The following is a 21,555-nucleotide window of genomic DNA, read 5'->3' on the forward strand; positions in this document are numbered from 1 at the left end:
AAAGTTCCATTCCCTCGGGATTGTTTCTCTTTTCCCATCTTTGAAAGACCCATACTCCAAAAAGGGATATGTAAGTTTAACTCCCTTGTTTGCATATAAGCAACATACAATATTTGTTCTTGAAACACCTTTTTTCTTTCAGGAACACTTCTATGATATTCAAAGCAACAAAGGCCCTAACCCTTTCTTAAGTGGCGCATGAAGACAAATCCAAAACCACCTCTTCATCCCAGAGTAGAGTGGAGCTAAAAGGAGGTCCCACATCATCCAGAACATATGATGATCAGCCAATCAGAGATGAATGCATGGAAGCCATATCTCTCCTTCACCACACAACTGATCCTGACTTAGTGTCCCAGAGGATGAGAGAAACCTTCTACTACTCTCAGCAGATTCTTCATGACCCACAGCGATCAGCTGATGTATTACACACGTTTCCATGTTTCTTGGATGTCATGGGACAGGTTAGTATTAAATATATATATTTTTTAAGTAAAAACATTGGTTTATTTTAAATGCTTGAAAATGTTTTTCTCTTTTTATTTAGACTTCTCACTGATGTTTGGAGCAGAGGTTGCTTCAAGGTTCCTTGAAAAATGGAACAGCAGTTTTAAAGATAAAGTTATCAAGGAGGCAGGAACCTGAAAGAGACGTCTCTCTTAAAACAACAACTGAAAGCTGCTCTGAATGAAGGATCTGACACTGCTGATGAAGCAGGTACAGTTATCATCAGAATAGTAATGCAGTTATGTGAGTCGTCCAACAGTCATAAATTTATTGTGTTTTTATTGATTTATTTTACAAAAGCATCTCTGAGTCTAAATAGGCCACTGAAGTCTGCAGTTAAGATTCAGTGTGAGGGCTGAACATTGCTTTGCTCTCCAGCACAGATTTATAATGACTGGGCCATTAATAGTTGTTATATGTGTATATGTTTAAGATCATAGTAAAACCATTAGAACAAAGCCAAAGCCTTGAGGATCATCTCCTGACCACTGAAGGAACCCATCAGCCATATCTTCTTGCCACAGGAACTTCAAAGACCCAGGTTTTCACCTTTTATATTGTCTTGGACAAAAAGCTTCTGTCATGTCAGTCATGTACATCCTTTGGTGCTTTTGATGAGCTGTTCAAGTCACATTTTGTTTTCGGTGTGAAGTATAATGACGCTCTCTCCAGCCTGTACACATTTTTGCAGACAACTCTGTACAATATTGATACAACTGAAGAATCTCCCAGAGTAAAAGAGCTCAGAGCAAAGCTGTTAAACAAACCATAAGTAGCTTATTTAGCCAAAATGTTTAGATGTTTCCTCTGCAATTCATCCTTTGGTTCAGTGTTGCTTTTGTTCAGGCACCTCAAATGAATTCATGCCATGTATCCAGGTAAAAGTCTCTCTAGTTATTGTGGATTCAGGAGATATCTCATTAAGATACACAGCTCCATTGATAACACAAGTGTGTCTAACCAGATCCCTTTCAACAATGACACAGAGACAGTAAACAATTCTCAGTCTGTAACTGATGAAATACTTCATCTCATTTCCAAAATACTGAAGCAGCTCCTTCAGGTTCTACTCACAACAAAGACATGTGTGCTTCAGTTATAGCCAAGCTTTTGGGGAGTGGTGAACCAAATACTGTAGTTCTTTATACAACTGAAAATTTAGAGGAATTTGTCAAGCAGGTTATCAAGCAGCTATCACTCGGAATGCCTGTCCTTAAAAACAGTTGAGTCTGGTCCAGTTAAAATGTGTTCAGTTGAAACACTGGATTTTTCTGAAGATATAACAGCATCTCTTCACCTTGATTGTGAAGCCATCGTCTGTGTCACACAGTGGGTGAAATGCTGTGGAGCTGAGTATCGTGTTGGACTCTTTGTGTGCACTGGTACTGATGAAAACATGCCACTGTTCAGCAAAATAACATCAATCATTTTGCACAAAGTGTTTTTTTGTTTTGATTGAGCATGAAACTTGTTTCCAAGTGAGTGACACTACACAGAGTGTACTGATTCTAGAAAGGGAGAGATTAAGATATTTCAAATGGTTTGATGCTCAGATATCATATGGTTGTGATTCATAATGTTATGTTGTATCAGAGAGATGCATAAAATGATTTCTAATCTGAATTGAATGAGTTCTCTTACTGTTTTATACTTGAACTGTAAAGTGAGTAGTAGTCTACCTCAAGTTACACAATGCACCACAGAGAAATGTGTCAGTTTTTTATCCATTTGCAGACATTTTATTATGCAGTAATGTGTTGTTTACAGTGTTTTGTACAACTTCACAAATGTTTTTCATTGGCATTATTTGCTGCCTGTGTGCTGTTAAATTTTACAGTTTTAATACAGAAATTAATTCAAAGTGTCATGTGTTTTTTTTGTGTATTTTTAAATGTATTTATTTTTAATTTTTAAAATAAAATCAACAGGATGGTATTTGGTGGTCATTTTCCCATAAAACTGAATAATATAATAATGAATAAATTTTAACTCCAAAAAGTGTAAATAAAACATATTTTGAGTGTTAGTGTCAACACTGGAGAAGTCAATGCAGGAGCAGCTGTGTCTGACCTACATCAACAAACAGTTAAAACTTTCCTCAGTGCTCCTGAAGGTTTTTCACATTCTGCAGTGAACACACAGACTGTTGATGTATCTCATTTTCTTTTTTTTACTTGAAAAGTCATTTTGGGAAGTGTAGGGGTGTAATGGGGACACACAATGCTCCAATGCCCCCACTTGGCGACAGGCTCTCTCAAAGTTCGAAAGCTCTCTCATAGTTTGAATAATGTTCCATGTATTATTCCATCCATGTTTTCTGTACAAGCAGATACACTGTAAAAATGTGACAACTAAAAGGATCACTGTAAAATTATAAATAGGGGATGCACTGTAAAAAATTCTAACATTGATCATCAGGAATTACACAGTAAAAAAATTTAATGGAGGCTGTGCACTGTGTAAAATGGCAACAAAAGTGACACAGGATATATCCAATAAACAATGATGGTCATAGATGAGCTCTGGACTAACTTACAACCAGGGGATGCACTGTAAAATATTACAACAGTGTAATGAACTTGTAAAAAATAAAAAGCAGCAGATGTAAAGTGGAAGTTAGGCTGCACACAATAACACAACCAGGGTGACAACATGGAAAACATCACAAGGGAAAGGACTGTCAGAAATATGTGATTCAGTGTGAAAATGAAAACAAATGACAACATCAGCAGTAAAAGTCAAATTTCAGCTGCTGGGTTTCACTCTCATCTTTTAACCAGGAACAGCCTGGTTAACTTTTAAAATTCATAGAATCGAGGGTCAAACTCTTCAGAGGAGTCAAGAGCTTTCTAACTCTGTGAACCTCTGAAAGACAGTTTGACAAGTTTCTATCTTTGTTTTTTCTCAGATCTTTATGATAAACTATGGCAGCATTTTAGTTTGAACTGAATCAGCTCAGTTGTCCCAAGATTCAGAGAAAGACAAAACACTGATGTTCACAATGATGCTTTTAATGTGGAAGGACAAGATCATGATTAGAATCTTAAAAAAGTAAAAGTCAGCAACATTTTTCTCCTGTAATAATCATAGCTTCCATCTTTAAAGGACTGGAAGAAGAAGAAGTTTACAAGGAATCATTTAGAAGAGTTTAACAAATTAACTGCTTTAATACATGAATCTGAAAAGGTGTGTGTGAGTGAAAGAGACAGACATGTACAGACTGAACTATCTGTTCAACAGTGAGAGAGTTTCTCTAACAGGAGGAGACTCTCTCTGCTACACTCTACACAGAGACACGGAGGAACCAGACAACCAGACGTCAAACCCAAACCCAGGATACAGAGGTTCAGTGAATGTGGGGTTGAAGGTGTTGAAGGTGTAGAGGTGGATCAGTGAGTCAGAGGAGACTCTGTAGAAGGACAGAGAACCAGCAGGACAGTCCACATACACTGCTACTCTGTCAGAGACAGAGGAAGGTGATGAAGAGGAGGAAGAGAAGGAGACAGGTGTTATTCTGTTATCGTGACAAAAAGAGTAACCACCATCAGAGCAGATCAGACTCCAGGACTGATCGTTCTCTCCAAACAAACAGTTTTCTCTGTTTTCTTTCCTTCTGATTCCTCTGTAACTCACTGATATATAAACCATTCCTCTCCACTCAACCTCCCAGTAACAGCGACCAGTCAGACCATTACTACACAGCAGCTGAGGCCACTGGTCAAATCTGTCTGGATGATCAGGATATGACTGATCCTCCTCCACATGTGTCACCTTCCTGTTGTTGTCAGACAGTTTGATCTCTCTGTTTACTGTGTTTGTGTCGATGGTGAGTTCACAGAAATCTGATGGAGAGAAGAAGACACAACACAGCTGCAGTTATTGATCTATCACCTGATCATTGATTGACACATTGAAGATGGTTGAATGTGAGCTACTTTGTTTTCAGGAATCAAATGAAAACCACACTTACACTTCCTCAGACCTGGTCTCAAGCATCGGACTCCACCAGGCTCCACCCTGAAAGGAGGAGGGGGGTCAGACCAGCACGTTCTCTTTCAGCATGCAAACATGGACATTACATGGCTCTCATACACAGATGCTTTGATTATTCTGTTCATTAAGCAAAGAGACAAAGGACCTGGAGTCCTTATCTTGGAATTATATGGAGCAGGGAGGTGACATGGAGGAAAGATTTCATCATTTGTCTTCTCCATTTGATATCACTTTTGGTGTCAGATACAACAAAAGGTCTCAGAATGACAAGATCAGGATCTCAGAGAGGTTCAGCTGATTATTGATCATGGATATTTTAGAAGACAGAGACATGATCAGAGACCTGATTTCATTTCCTCCTTGGTCTGAGACACTGACAGATGAATGTCTGTGAGCAGTGTAGATGGTTTTATTATTGTTGGGATGTTATTATTAGTGTGTCAGCACTGAACATGTATCTAAAGTCTTTGGGGTTGTCACAGAAAACAGCTGACCACACCTGATTTAATGATTGTCGCATATTTTCTCTTAAATATGACACAGTGAGTCATGATGAGACACTGAAGTCAGAATTAGAGAAAACCCCTCTTTGTGTTGTTGTTGAATTCAAAGCACTTCTGTAGAGATCTGTCATCAGCTGTGACACACTAAATGTTTCCAGCTCTTCCTCCTCTATCACACACTGTCTGTGGCTGCAGCAGGCCTCTCCATACCTGAGGGTGTCCAGTCTCCAGTGTGGATCCTTCAGTCCAGCAGACAGCAGCTTCACTCCTGAGTCTCCTGGATGATTGTAGCTCAGGTCCAGCTCTCTCAGATGGGAGGGGTTGGAGCTCAGAGCTGAGGCCAGAGAAGCACAGCCTTCCTCTGTGATCAAACATCCTGACAGCCTGCAGACACACACAACATCACACAGGAACCCTCTGTCAACACTTGTTGGTCTGTTTTGTTCTTTTTTGTTCATATTTTTGTTTTTGGTTCTGGTCCATTTTGGTCCAGGTTTAATGCATTTAAGGCAAATTCCTTAAACATCATCTGTAGGATTAAAAAAATCAACAACTGAAGCAAAAACAAGATGAAATGATGAATAATTTCTTGAGTCCAGGAAGTTCTGCTGAAGTAAAATTTACTTTGAACAATCCTGTGTAAGTCAGCTGTTTATCCACTGATGTAAATCAGAAATGAGCAAATCATCAGCTAAACAGGTTGATGGATCCTGGATCAATATCGGATCGGGACACTCCTACTAAATATTAAATGTGATGAGTTTGTTTCACTTCATGTGTATTAGTCTCAACAAAAATTCACAAATGTGAGCTCGATAGAATATGAAACTGAAAAACTCAAAGATTTTATAAACTTTGAAAAATCATTAGATATGGGCCTCTCTAAAGTCAGCAATATTGGACTCAAGAAATATCTGCAGTCAAAAAAACTGGAACTTGATCTGACCTGAGAGTCCCCAGGGTACAGTGTGGACTCTTCAGTCCAGCAGACAGAATCTTCACTCCTGAATCCTGCAGGTCATTGTTACTCAGGTCCAGGTGTCTCAGACCAGAGGACTGGGAGCTGAGAACTGAGGACAGAGCTTCACAGCTTCTCTCTGAGAGGTTACAGCTGCTCAGTCTGAAGAGGAAACAATGAAGAAAAAGTCAAATAACATTTATGTTGAAAGGACAATCAAAGGAACAAAACTCAGTTTGCTCATTTCTGGTATCTGGTTGCCACCAGTGTGTGTGAATGGGTGAATGAGAGGCAGCATGTAAAGAGCTGTGGGTAAAAGTTCTATATAAACTCAGCCATTTACCAGTTTTTAGGTTTAGTCTGTGAAATTTGAGGCATGAATTTTGAAGCTACAGCTGTTTACTTGTTGACTCACACACTGACCATGTGACTTTGCTCTCCAGTTAAATAACAGACTGACTCTCCTCAGTAAATCCACTTCTTATTAGAAACTCTTAAACCCTCACCTAGCATTAGCATTAGCACAGTTACCTGTCATCTCCACTGCAGAGCAGCTGATCATTCAGAAGGTGACTGACTAAAATCCTCTTCAGTGTCTGGGTTTATCTTGAGAGGAGAAGCTAAAACGTGGGATAACGTAGTGATATTTCATTAGTGAACATCTAGATGAAGATCTAGATGTTTGACTGTCCTCATTAATCCTTTAGTGTGACCTTATGTTACATTATTAGTATTTTTTCTTAAAAAATTGAATCGAAGGCAACTGGACATATGTTTGTCTGGGAAGACGTTTCGCCTCTTATCCAAGGGGCTTCATCAGTTCGTACGTATCGGTCTATCTAGTCCGCACTAGTCTGACTAGTGCGGACTAGATAGACCGATACGAACTATGACCTGGATGAATGAGACATTATTAGTATTATTAACTCAGGTCATATCAGGTTAACTGTTAATTAGTTAACGTGTCCATTCACCTGTCTTTCATACTTTCATTTAGTTTTTATTAGTTGATAAACGTAATATATTCTCTTATAGTTTATTATTTATTATTTATTATTAAGTTGAAATCTTGGTTTCATAGTGAAATAAAAGGTTGTCAGTGAATTTTTCTGACACAGTCATTGTGAGGGTGGTCGAGAAACCCAGTACCCAACAATGAGTTCTGGCAGTCCGGATCAATTCCAATTAAAGTCTTCAAAAACTTTACAGAAAAAAGTGCACACTGGGCCATAAAGAAAGAAAACTAAGCAAAAGAAATTGGGGGGGGGGATAAGACACTTCTCAAAAAAATCTAAATAATACACAACAAAAGAATTCACTCTAAACTGCCCTTCTGGCTATGCCTCTGGAGTTTGGGCCCAAGGCAGGAGCTACAATCTGGAGCTGTGTTCTGGACCTGTGCTTCTCTCCTCTAGCCCCCGACCACCACAGGCTCCTCACTTTAATACTGGTGGACTGCACCTCAAGAAATCAAAATCACTTATCTCTTCCAGCACACTTACAATAATCCCAATATCAAATAACATATTTTATGTTAAATAGAAGTTCAGTTAAACTTACTTTAAAAACACATTTTATTATACTTATACAGGTCATTTCACCACAAAAGACAAAACACTCCTCCCATTGCACCACACTTGGTTTGTTCCCCTGTGAATCCCCCTATTTAACCAAATGGACTGCTCCAGCCCAGGTTTGGCTGTTCTTGGTCTGACAGAGGAAGAAGTGCAACAAAGGAGACAGGTGAACACAATTTAAATGAATTCAGTCATCCTCATTTCTGACATAGTCATCATCATCAACACTCCTGTCAGGGCAACGTGGTAACGTATTACGTCATTTCCTGTTGCTAGCAAGTGGTGGTGTGTTGTTCTGCTACGTGTGACAGCTTGCTATACCGTTGCTGTGTAATGCAGGTGAGTCTATTATGTGGTAGCTGCCAGGCCTCAGAGTAGGGGGCGGAGACATATAAAGATGTTTGTCGTCTCCTGTGGTCTTTCTCTATTGACTCGAGTCCCACTCACTTCCTGGGTGCTGCATATCCTCTCGTGTCTGAGTTCAGGTAGATGTATGATACCGCAGGTGTATGCTTATTTTTATTCAATTTTAAGTAACTTTATTACTAAGCCACTAATCCACTATTCTTTTACCAGTCCCTGGTGGCAAATGGCGCGATCGCTCTTTGTTCTGGCTATGTTTATGTCCTGGTGCCTGTTTATTGCTTGGTCTGCGTTGGTGGCTAATCCCGGTCCTCCTCACTCCTCCTCTCCTACAGGAAGACGCCTGCCGATCTGGGCACGCAGTTTGCCTGGACAATAAAGTTAAGTAAGGGAACACTGCTTCTTTGCCAGTGGCTGCTTCACAGATTGTCAGCGTGCGTCTTTGGGGTTGTTTGCTCTACTAACCTGATCTCTGCTGCTGGTGGTGTGTACTGCTGTCCTTTGTTTTAGTTTGTGAACACATTTTTCATTTATATTAACATTCCCTGGGTGAAATTCCCATGGTGGCGTTGGAGTCTTAATAAATTCACTACACCACTCTCGTGTCGCCACATCTGTCTCCTCTCAGTCACTTGTTCTACTTTCTTCTCTTCAGCGACTAATTATCCACTGTTCATTAATTCATTCACCAGTGGTGCTCAGGCACTTAAAACTCCCTCTCTTCTTAGCGACTTTCTCACAAAAAAACAACTGTGTTCACGCTTTTCACTTCTGCTTGTTACTTTAGCTGATCAGCTAGCGATGGCTTCTCTCTCTCACTCTCCTGCTCTCTCCTGCTCATTGTGCCGTTCAGTTATTCCTCTGGCTCCGTTTGTGATAATGGTAAATGTAATATGTGTAGTTTAATTGCAGCAATGGAGGCGAATCTTAGTGAATTGGAAGCACAGCTCTGCACCACGGAAAACCAGTTGTTAGCTGCGGTAGTTAGCCAGCCCCTAGTAGTACTCCCACTGTAGCCCTTATCCTCCCTCCCCCTGCTGCTTTGGAGCTGCTGGGGGAGGGAGGATAGGCCAGGGCGGCTGGGTGACTGTCCTAGGTAGGAAGCTTAGCCTTAAACAGAAACCCATGGTTCACCACCAACCTGTTTGCGTTTCAAACAGGTTTTCCCCCTCAGCGACACACTCGCTGAGAAACCAACTCTGGTTATTGGCAGCTCTATTTTGAGAAACATGAAATTAGCCACACTGGCGACCATAGTGAAATACATTCCTGGGGACTGAGCAGGCAACGCTGAATCCTATTTAAAACTGCTGGCTAAGGATAATCGTAAATATAGAAGAATTGTTATTCATGTCGGTGGTAATGACACCCAACCACTCCAGGTCACTAAAATTAATGTGGAGTTGGTTTGTGTATATGCAAAGATGAGGTCAGACTCCGTAGTTTTCTCTGGGCCCCTGCCGAATCTGACCAGCAATGTTTAGCGGCATGTCATCATTCAATAGCTGGCTGCCGAGGCGGTGTCCAGCAAACAATGTGGGCTTTGTAGATAATTGTCAGACTTTCTGGGAGACCTGGTACTGAGACCTGGTCTGATTAGGAGAGGTGGCATCCATCCCACTTTGGACAAAACAGCTCTCATATCTACAAAGTTTATTAGTAGTCCAAAACCAAGACAACCTAGAGTTGAGATCAGGAGGCAGAGTTGCAGTCTCACACACTTCTCTGTGCTTCCATTAGAACAGTCACCCACCCAAAACCCTATAGAGACTGTTTCTGCCCCCCGACCACCTGATTTTTTTTAAATCAAAAGTAAACTGAAGAGGAGTTACTCATAAATACCTAATAAAAATTAAGACCACCTCTGCTAAAGTAAACGACAACTGGAGAATTAGATGTGGACTATTTGGTTATTATCTGGTAGGTCACATCAACAACGACGATGAGACATACTACAGGAGTGAGGTGAGCCGCCTGGCCGAGTGGTGCAGTGTCAACAACCTCTCCCTGAACGTGGAGAAGACAAAGGAGATCATCATAGACTTCAGGAGAGCGCACGCCCAGCACACCCCACTAGCCATCAATGGTGCTGTTGTGGAGAGAGTGAGCAGCACCAAGTTCCTGGGTGTGCACATCTCAGAAGACCTCTCCTGGTCAAAAAACACTGCATCACTGACCAGCAAACAGCGACTCTACTTCCTCCATAAACTGAGGAGAGCCAGAGCCCCAGCCCCCATCATGTGCAGTTTCTACAGGGGCACCATAGAGAGCATCCTGACCAGCTGCATCACTGTGTGGTATGGCACCTGCACCGTGTCCTGCTGCAAAAAGCTACATCGCGTAGTGAGAGCAGCTGAGAGGGTCATGGGTGTCTCTCTCCCCTCCCTTCAGGACATCTACCACACTCGTCTCATCCGCAAAGCCCTCTGCATTGCAGGTGATCCCACCCACCCGTCCAACAGCTACTTCAGTCTGCTGCCATCCGGAAGGAGACTGAAGAGTCTCCGGGCCAGAACCAGCAGACTGAGAGACAGTTTTGTCCACCAAGCTGTCAGGATGTTGAACTCTCTCCCTGCCTTGCCGTCCCTCCCCCTGAGGACCCCCGCACACACAAACCCTAGACCCTCACCCACATCCCCCCTCTGAACCCCCCCGGAACTATGGACTCATTCCCACACACACGCACACACACACACACTTATACTGTTTATACTGTTGTGTATAGTTGATGGAACTGTGTGTTTATACTGTTTATGTTTATTTATGTTTATACTGTCTTTAATTATTTATCTTTTACTGTAACACTGTGGGCCTAGGGAGCACGGCAATTTCAAAACCTGTGTATGACCTGTACATATGGTTTTGACAATAAAGTTGACTTTGACTTATCATTAGATCTCTGTCATCCAGATCTGTTTTAGTAAATGATTTAATTTCATCTTGGCTATGTCAAGATGATTAGGCCTATGTTAGTCTAAATCCCATATGTCAAAGTCAAGGCCCGCGGGCCACATCCGGCCCGCAAAAGAATTTTCTATGGCCCCCAGGATGATATTTGATTAGTATTAGAACCGGCCCGCTGGCCAAAGCCGCCCGCTGCCGTTTTGCGTGCGCCAATACCACATTACCCACAATGCAACGGTAGCGAACAGACTCACTGCAGTGCTAGCCTGGTTGTCATGACTACCAAAACTCTTCGCGCTATTGCAGTGCAGCAAGTGGGCATCGTTTTAATTATCCATCAGCAGTCAGAGCAGATGTTGACTTTCAGCTACCCCCCTCCCTAAAAAATGGCTAAACGGAAGGTGGACGCTTGAAATTACTAACAGAGCCATAAGACAATATTGCTTTATTCATTTAATGTACAGGACATGTGATTTCTCTTTAAAGGAAGTTTGTTTTTGTCTATGTGCCTGTTGAAAATGTTTTCACTGGAAATTACTGACAGAGCCATAAAAAATACTGGATTATTCATTTAAACATTAGCCTAAACAGTATATACCTTGTTAGGTATTGGTTCAATAGGCTATGTGTAATCATTTCAATATGTTTTAATAAACACTGAATCAGCCCGGCCCTTGGCTTGTAGCAAATTTCTTTTTTTGGCCCTCTGTGTATTTGACTTTGACATCCCTGGTCTAAATGAATCCACTCCTCCCAGTGACTTAAATGCTCATGTTCCTCGAGGCTTTGGCTGAGGAGGTGGAGTGGCAGCCATTTTCAACTCTAGTCTCTTAATCAACCCTAAACCTTAACTCAATTATAAGTCATTTGAAAGCCTTGTTCTTAGGTTTTCTCATCCAACCTGGTAAACATTACAGCCAGTTCAGTTTGTTGTAGTGTACCTCCCTCCAAGGCCATACTCTGAGTTCCTGTCTGAGTTTTTATCAAGTTTAGTTCTCAGTACAGGTAAAGTCATTATTGTAGGTGATTTCAATATTCATGTGGATAACTATGATGCCTTAGCTCTGTGTTTATCTCATTATTAGACTCAGGTGACTTCTCTCAAAGTGTAAATATACCAGCTCATTGTCTTAACCCAACGCTTCTCAAATAGTGGGGCGCGGGGGAGTTCTTCTTTGTAAGGGGGGGCATAATCACTGTTTAGTGGCATTTGAATCTGTATTATTGAACTACACACCATTAGACAAAAATGTCTTTCCTAGATGTCTATCTGATGATGCTGTGGCTAAATTTAAGGAAGTGATTCCATCAGTACTTAACTCAGTGTAATGCCTCAATATAACAGAGGACTCCTGCACTGACTTCAGTCCCTCTCAAATTGATTTGAACACATGGAACAAGACATCATTTAGTGACGCTGTTATTTGCTGTGGAAATGTATTTTGTTTTCTTTTGTTTCTTTGTTCTTCTGATATCTTTGGACAAATTTGGGCATCCCACATTCAGTCTTTATTCTCAAGCAAGTTCAGTAATCTTTGTGGATTGGGCTCTATTTTGTTTGTAGTGGATTTACTTTCAACAGATTAGTTGCTCAATTTTTTTGAGTTGCATTGTGTTGGACTCTTGAGTTTGTGGTGTTTCTTTATCTATCTATCTATCTATCTATCTATCTATCTATATATCTATATATATATATATATATATATATATATATATATATATATATATATATATATATGTGTGTGTGTGTGTGTGTGTGTGTGTGTATACTTTTATTTGTAATTGCCCCACACAAGATTTATTGATTTGTTTTCTGGGACACATATACACAAACAAAGACTGATAGGTAGCTGACCAACCTGACAGATGTCCTATTTTTTTTCTTTTAAGCTATCAACTATGTGTGTGTGTGCGTGTGTGTGTTTTAGGTTGTTTTTTAAACAAATTTTCTCTTGGTTTTGTTGTGGCTGCTCCCCAACGGAGAAGTGTTATACACTATCACAACTCCACTCAGGTCCACTAAAGTCAGCACTGATGGAGTCAAGAAATACCTGCAGTTATTTCAAACAAACTGGAACATGATCTGACCTGAGAGTCTCCAGGGTACAGTGTGGACTCTTCAGTCCAGCAGAATGAAGCTTCACCCCTGAATCCTGCAGCTTGTTGTTACTCAGGTCCAGGTGTCTCAGACTAGAGGACTGGGAGCTGAGAACTGAGGACAGAGCTTCACAGCTTCTCTCTGAGAGGTTACAGCTGCTCAGTCTGAAGAGGAAACAATGAAGAAAAAGTCAAATAACATTTGTGTTGAAAGGACAATCAAAGGAACAAAACTCTCAGTTTGCTCTGCAGCTCACAGCAAACTAACAGACCTGCATTTGAAAAGTGGGCCAAACATCAAACACAGATTTGTTGAGTGAAGCAGAAATATCAGCTCTTTATCCTGCTCGAATTAAAGCTGAGACTTGGCTCTTTAATGTAGGATCCATTATTTTAATTCAGATTCAACGTGATGAAGCTCAGAGCTCAGATTTGATGATAAGGAATTAAAGAAGAGAGGAATTTATTTTCCCTCCTGCTGAATAAAATAGTACGGAGCCCCTCTGGTGACATTGGATAAAAAAAAAATAATGCGTGGCCACGAGATAATAACGCGAGGCCACGAGATCGTAACGCGAGGCCACGAGATAGTAACGCGTGGCCACGAGATATTTAATGCGTGGCCACGAGATCATAACGCGAGGCCACGAGATAGTAATGCGTGGCCACGAGATAATAACGCTATCTCGTGGCCACGCATTATGATCTCGTGGCCACGCATTAAATATCTCGTGGCCACGCGTTACTATCTCGTGGCCACGCATTATGATCTCGTGGCCACGCATTAAATATCTCGTGGCCACGCGTTACTATCTCGTGGCCTCGCGTCACTATCTCGTGGCCACGCATTATTTTTTTTTTTATCCAATGTTACCAGAGGGGCTCCGTAAAATAGTCTTTATGTAATGATGAATAAATCCAACTATCTATACACTTACAGAGCTTTGTTAGAGGCTTTGACAACTGGCAGCAGCTTCAGAAGAGCCTCCTCTGAAGCAGAGTATTTCTTCAGGTCAAACACGTCCAGATCTTTTTCTGATGACAGTAAGATGAAGACCAGAGCTGACCATTGAGCAGGAGACAGTTCACCTGTGGAGAGACGTCCTGAACTCAGGGATTGTTGGATCTGCTCCAATAGAGAACGATCATTCAGTTCATTCAGACAGTGGAACAGGTTGATGCTTTGCTCTGCAGAGGGAGTCTCTTCAATCTTCTTCTTGATGTACTGGACTGTTTCCTGATTGGTCTGTGAGCCACTTCCTGTCTGTGTCAGCAGACCTTGTAGGAGAGTCTGATTGGACTGAAGTGAAAGACCCAGGAGGAAGCGGAGGAACAAGTCCAGGTGTCCATTTGGACTCTGTAAGGCCTTGTCCACAGCCCTCTGGTAGAGCTGTGTTGGATCAGGTTTGTCTCTGAACAGTTTAGACCACAGGGAGGTTGATTGTTCTTGTGACAGTAGATTGACTCCAGAGTTGATGAAGGTCAGATGGACATGAAGAGCAGCCAGAAACTCCTGGAGACTCAGATGGACGAAGCAGAACACCTTGTCCTGGTACAGTCCTCTCTCCTCTTTAAAGACCTGTGTGAACACTCCTGAGTACACTGAGGCTGCTCTGATATCGATGCCACACTCTGTCAGGTCTGATTCATAGAAGATCAGGTTTCCTTTCTGCAGCTGCTCAAAAGCCAGTTTTCCCAGAGACTCAATCATCTTCCTGGTCTCTGGACTCCAGTGTGGATCTGTCTCAGCTCCTCCATCATACTTAACATTCTTCAGTTTGGACTGGACCACCAGGAAGTGGATGTACATCTCAGTCAGGGTCTTGGGCAGCCCTCCTCCCTCTCTGGTTTTCAACACATCCTCCAGAACTGTAGCAGTGATCCAGCAGAAGACCGGGATGCGGCACATGATGTGGAGGCTTCGTGAAGTCTTGATGTAGGAGATGATCCTTCTGGTCTGCTCCTCCTCTCTGAACCTCTTCCTGAAGTACTCCTCCTTCTGTGGGTCAGTGAACCCTCTGACCTCTGTCACCATGTCAACACACTCAGGAGGGATCTGATTGGCTGCTGCAGGTCGTGTGGTTATCCAGAGGCGAGCAGAGGGAAGCAGTTTCCCCCTGATGAGGTTTGTCAGCAGGACATCCACTGAGGTGGACTCTGTAACATCAGTCAGGATCTCAGTGTTGTGGAAGTCCAGAGGAAGTCGACACTCATCCAGACCGTCAAAGATGAACAGAACCTGGACCTCTTCAAACCTGCAGAGTCCTGCTTCTTTGGTTTCAGTAAAGAACTGATCAACAAGTTCCACCAAGCTGAACTTTTTCTCTTTCAGCACATTCAGCTCTCTGAACGTGAATGGAAATGTGAAGTGTATGTCCTGGTTGGCTTTGTCTTCAGCCCAGTCCAGAGTCAAATTCTGTGTTAAGACTGTTTTCCCAATGCCAGCCACTCCCTTTGTCATCACTGTTCTGATTGGTCCATCTCTTCCAGGTGAAGCTTTAAAGATGTCTTCTTGTCTGATGCGTGTTTCTGGTCTGGCTGGTTTCCTGGATGCTGTTTCAATCTGTCTGACCTCATGTTCATCATTGACCTCTCCAGTCCCTCCCTCTGTGATGTAGAGCTCTGTGTAGATCTGATTCAGAAGGGTTGGGTTTCCTGCTTTAGAGATCCCCTCAAACACACACTGGAACTTCTTCTTCATAGCAGATTTAAGTTTACGTTGACAAACAGGAGCAAAATGTCCTGAATGAACAAACAAGAAACAACATCAATGACTGATTCATAAAGAAAACATGACATGTTCATCCCCCTAAAGAACACACATGAACATATTTCCCTCCATGTCTTGAGACGTTAGTAAATGTCCCATTTATCCATAATATTGAATGTTTAGAGAAATCCTCTTACTGCTGTGCAGACAGTCAGCCAGCTCCTCCTGCTTCATTCTCCTCAGGAAGTTCACTGTGATATTCACAAAAGCCTCTCTGCTGCTCCTCCTCTGCTCTTCATCCTCACCGTCCAACACCTCCTCATCCTCCATCTGATTCTCTGAGCATTCTGGGTAATCTGGATTCACAACCTTGTGGATCTTCTTCAGCTCCTTCTTCACAAAAGTGACAATGTTCTCCTCCAGCAGCTGCAACAGAAAACTATATGAATGACACAATCAAAGTAAAACCATGGAGCCAAACATCAGATCCATGTTGGACACACTGACAATCCACTGCTCTAAAAAGTGCAGCATGGAGATTATTGTCAACACAACAGATGTCAAAGTAGTTGTTGTCCATGTACAGACCATAAATATGGAGTCCAGGTGTGTTTGATGCTGCTGGGCAGACTGAGCACTGGGAACCTCTGAGCTCTCCTGGTCCACTCTGTGGAGGAATCATGAACAATTAGCTCACATTATGTTTTCTGACATGGAGAAGAGTCATGGACAGTTAGAGATCCTCATCTCACCTCTGAGCTTTGGTCTGGATCTCATGGTCCTCACACAGACTGGTTTTAGGGGGAAGGGCTCCCTCCTCTCTGTCCTCACACTGATTCATGATGCTGAATTCACATTCACATCAGCTCACACACACTTTCTACCTTCATCTGGAGAGAAAACACAAATCATTCATCTGCACATCAACTGAAATCATCCTCTCCATCATTTGTCCTGTAGAAATATCAGCTGCTCCTCTACTGATTGGCTCTTCTTTCCTCTTTCATATCAGTGTCAGCTGAATGCAGTCAGTCAGCAGTGTGAGGCAGAGGGAGCTGCCATCAGCTGCTGTACTTCCACTGTCAGTCCCCTAGATGGGGTCATGAAGCTGCAGAGCAGCACACAGGATCCAGGGACGAGCATTTCCATTCACTGACAGACTGAGATCCACTGGTTTTATCTGACCTAGTTCCTGTTGGAGGAGGACCAGAGGCCTGAGGCCTGTGCTACGAAGCAGGATTTGGGTTTGGCACGGTAACTTCAGGTTTAACTAAAAAAATAAAAAAATAAAACTTAACTAAAACCTTAATTTAAAATGTTTTACATGAATCAACATCTCCATTATTTCTTCTGTAGAATTATCAGCTGCTCCTCCTGCTCTGAGAGGGAGGCCCATGAGTCCATGTGTTCATGTCTGTAGCGACTTCACAGTCCTAAGAGTTGCTGAGAGACAGGATATGGACCCTATTGTCTGATGTGCTACAAAAAATTCACTGAGACTTTCAACCTTAATTTAACAGTTTATTAACAAACAAAAGATATTCAACTCATGATAACGTCCTCTAAAATATAACCAAAGTAATCTCAGTGATCAAAGGAAATTAGAGGTCAACAAAAAATATGGCGTCGCACCCGCTCTCTCTCTCTCTCTCAAACAAAAAAAAAGACCAACAGGTGATATCAACTAATATACACGGCCATAACCATATCCCCCAGTCAACATGATCATATAAACAATATCCTAATAAACAAAAAACAAACAATATCCCTTAACCTTACTACTAATAAAAATACATAATACATTCATGACAATGTCTGTTACAGACCATATCTTGTAATTTCACCATGGTTCAATATTGTCTGTAAAGCTCATCAGGAATTTAACATTTTCACTGATCTGCCTTTTAGACTCGTAACAGTTTCTTTTCTGGCTCACACACATACCACACTACACACACACACACACACACACACACATGCACACGCACAAACACTCACATGACACCTTGGGTCTTTCCTTATTCCAGTGGTCCCCAACCCCCAGGCCGGGGACATTATTTCCGTTTTATTTATTATCTGATTATGAACAATGTTTTATTTTGGAAAATTACCAGATTCTCTCCGCCACATCTGTCTATGACTCCATCTTGATGCACGTCAAGATGCTTGCCTCGGTCACATGTCTTACCTACATCCGCTACCTTCTTAAAGGGGCTGCTCCAGCCGGTAACACATGATACATTACCGCTAAATTGAAACCCCCAAGCTAGCAAAAAACAAATTTTTGGAAAGTTTCTTTGCGCAGGGTAAAAGAGCCAGTGAGGAGACAGAAGAAGAGACTTCAAAGAAAAAGAAAGCTGCATTTAACAGACAATTCCAGGAGTCCTACTTGAATTATGGATTTATTGCCACAGGTTTTTCTCACGCACCCGCTCTGCATAATATGCGGCGACCGGTTCTCTAATGAGCCAATGAAGCCTTCAAAACTACTTTGCCACTTGGAGACCAAGCATTCGTTTATTATTATATTTAGAAAATACCAGTTTTTTTGCTGGTCGTATCATTTTATTTTGTTGTATTGTATTTGTGCGTGAAAATATTGTCTGACATTAAACCGGTCCGTGGCGCAAAAAAGGTTGGGGACCGCTGCCTTATTTGATTTTGTTGCCTCTAGCAACTGGAATGAGTTACAAAAATCATTACAATCTGTTATTTCCAATCAGTGCACCTGCTTCTAACTGCTCGTGGGATCTCCTTGTTGTATGTATTGTATATATTTGTGAGAGTGGACTTCATGTTTTTAATTGTTTACATGAGAGTTTATTATGTGGTATGTATGTGCACAGGGGCATATAACATGGGATATCCTACTGTATAATTGTTGCTGTTGAGTTCATGGTGTTGTAGACTGTAGCTCTGCTCTACAGAGGTAATGGTACAAAGGGGCAGTTTGAATAAGCATTGAGCTTCCCACTGCTCCTTCTCGGTCGCACTGGTTTTCCTTCTTTTGTTTGTGTCATTTTCCTTTCTTTTTGTTCTTCCTGTTGTTACTTCCTGTTATTACTTACTGGTCATGAATTACTTTATTTTGCATATTTATTTTGTAAAATATTTTATTTTATTTCGTTTTTGTATTATTATTTTGGGTCATTGCAACTGCTGATCGAGAAAAATTAATAAACTTAACTTTGCGATTATTGTTTATCATGTTTACTGAATTATTGTATAACATGCCTCATGCTTCTGCCTCTTGGCCAGGTCGTCGTTGGAAATGAGAACTGGTTTGCAACCGACTTACCCGGTTAAATAAAGCTTAAATAAATACATAAATAAATAAACAAACGTCTAAAGTTTCCAAGCTGATATTTCAGTTTGAGATGACGAATGTTTCAAACCTCCTCCTGATTTAAACAATCTCCATCCAACTACTAGAGAACAACTAGAGAAAACCATGTCCCTTTAATGAAGACAAATCAAACTAATCAAGAGCTCCACTTACTGATTTTTTCCCATGAACTTCATCCCTCTGCAGCTCTCTCCTGTCAGTGTAGGAAAGGGACTAAGTTCTTCAGTTAAAGCTTCTTTTTCCTCAGCTTCTTGTGTGAGTGTGTGTGTGAACTTTAACTGACACCCAAAAAAACGTGAAAAAAAAACACCATAAGTCAAACATCAGAAATTCCAGGTAACAACAGGGCGTGTTGAAGAATAAAATATTAAATTTGCTGACGTTTACCTTCAGATGGAGAAAATCATCTGCGCCACAAAGTTTGGTCAAAATGAAAGTAAACTCCAAGGCTTTGCCCAGAGAGGTGTGTGTGTGTGTGGTCTCTTCATTATCCAAATATGCAGTGTGACTGGTTGGACTGAGTCTCAGTCAGACTGAAGTTCACATGCTGAAGTGTTATTAAGACATGAAACCTCCTCATGACTCCCAGTGTGAACACACACACACACACTCTGCTGCTGTTTGATGTTTTCATTATTATTGATTATTGATCAGTTGAATCAGCTGAGCTCCAATGGAACTAAATTCTCCATTTCAACAGTGATGTGTTCAACACAAACATTCAGGCTTCACATTAATGTGGATGGAACTGGACCGTTCACAGAGAAACTACCATAATCACTGTCCTCCAGTGGTCACTGTCAGTAACTACAACTCTGAGCACAGCACACTGACACTCTTTTCCTTGTTCCTGTCAGGACAAGTCTTGATCAAAAATAGCTCTGAGTTCACACAGGACCTTGCAAGTCAGGCTCTGGGTCTCTGTAAAGTGCTTTGAGACAATTTTGGTCAATTTGAGACAATTGTGGAAGGAGCTATATAAATAAAACAGAATTGAACTGAAGTACATCAGACAAAGAACTTGCCTCTGTACTTGCATTTGACACCACTGACCATCACATCCTATTACAGAGACTGGAACTTTTAACTGGCATCAATGGAACCTCGCTAAGCTGGTTTAAGTCCTACTTATCAGACTGATTCCTTGACACCTTTTGTGCCACCCATTGGTGCTCTATCACTTATTGTGTCCACCAGTTTTGTATTTGTATCCTGAATGAAGGCAGATATGTGTGCCAATAGACCATAATGGGGCTGGGCCCCCTGTCCTTGTGACTTCAGACAAGCTTCCCAGTGTAGAATAATCAAGGTGCTTTTCTGTCTAGTGTTAAATTGATCTGGTCAACCTGCTAGGAGGAGTATATCAAAGTATAAAACATGACAATTCCTGTTGCCAGTAAAACAGGAACTAAGTAGAAGCATGAAGAAACACAGAGACTTAAATACACAAGGGAATTGTGTAACAAGTGAAACACATCAGGGCGGGGCAGACTAAAGGACAGAACAAAGATTCAAAACAAAGAATCACTCAAGGGGCATGCAGTGAGACTGGTTATTATGTGTATATGCATTCCTCCTCTGTCCTTTGTTTTTCTCAGATAACACACACTGCAGAGTAGAACTGATCAGTTCTTCACCGAACCCTCAACAAACCACAATAAAAACCAAAGTCAAGGGTTGCAATAAACAGCTGATTTCACCTGAGGATCACCTGATCACAGCCTAAAGCAAACACATACACCCCTTACACACATCTGAAAGTCAACATCTGTCTTTGACTTTGATGAGTATTTTTACTCCAATCATTATATTTCATCACTTATTTCATGTTAACAGTGCTGTTCAGAGTTTTACATTGAAGTCCACATGACTCATCTGGATCATCACTGATGTGGTGGTAACGTATTGTGTCACTTCCTGTTTGCTGCCTCTGTGGTGTTACGAGTGTTTGGAGTTATCCTAGCTTATCAATCAACATTAACTTTGCCGTGGTCTGTTGCCAATCTCTGAATTCTGGCACACATATATTGCTTTAGTTAAACATCTGTTGTGCACATCGTTCTATCTCTGATCCGCTAGCTTAGCTGTTAGCATTGGCTTCTCTCTCTCTCTTGCATGGTGTGTGTGAGATGTTTAGTTAGCCTACTCCTCTACCTATGGTATGGCAATAATGGTATGTGTAATAAATGTAGCATTTTTGTAGCATTGGAGGTGAGGCTCCGCACCATAGAAAACCACCCTGTAGCTGTGCTAGCTAGTCAGTCCCCTGTAGCTGGTGCGGACCAGCCTAGAGTAGCATCTGCTAGCTGTCCTATTTTAGCTCCTGTTAGCCGTTCCCCGGCAGTCTGAAGGAAACATAGCCTGAAACAACGGCCCGTGGTTCATCATCAACCGCTTCACGTTTCAAACAGATTTTCCCCATAAATGAGAGGAATCCAGCTCCATGGTATGATTCACAAATACGTACTTTAAAGCAGATATCACGAAAGCTGGAAAGGAAGTGGTTATCCACTAATTTAGAGGAATTCTGCCTAGCCTGGAAAGACAGCTTTATAACGTATAAAAAAGCCCTTCGTAAGGCAAGAACTGCCTATTAT

The 21,555-nt window shown here is 41.6% G+C and overlaps 1 protein-coding gene across 1 annotated transcript; it reads right to left on the reverse strand.

Annotated features, from left to right (window-relative positions):
* Window positions 1–3,672: 3,672 nt before the first annotated feature.
* Window positions 3,673–19,402, reverse strand: LOC121193309 (protein NLRC3-like). The gene is made up of 10 exons (XM_041055549.1): window positions 19,346–19,402; window positions 19,112–19,236; window positions 16,365–16,502; window positions 16,201–16,279; window positions 15,810–16,038; window positions 13,841–15,644; window positions 12,894–13,067; window positions 5,950–6,123; window positions 4,478–4,524; window positions 3,673–4,349 (listed from the first exon to the last, which is right to left on the reverse strand). Exons 3-10 carry the CDS (start codon window positions 16,451–16,453, stop codon window positions 3,784–3,786), a joined length of 3,162 nt encoding a protein of 1,053 aa, XP_040911483.1. The 5' UTR covers window positions 16,454–16,502; window positions 19,112–19,236; window positions 19,346–19,402; the 3' UTR covers window positions 3,673–3,783.
* Between the last annotated feature and the right edge of the window lie 2,153 nt (window positions 19,403–21,555).

Source organism: Toxotes jaculatrix, chromosome 14 (genome assembly GCF_017976425.1).
Source record: "Toxotes jaculatrix isolate fToxJac2 chromosome 14, fToxJac2.pri, whole genome shotgun sequence".
Classification (NCBI taxonomy): Eukaryota; Metazoa; Chordata; class Actinopteri; family Toxotidae; genus Toxotes; species Toxotes jaculatrix.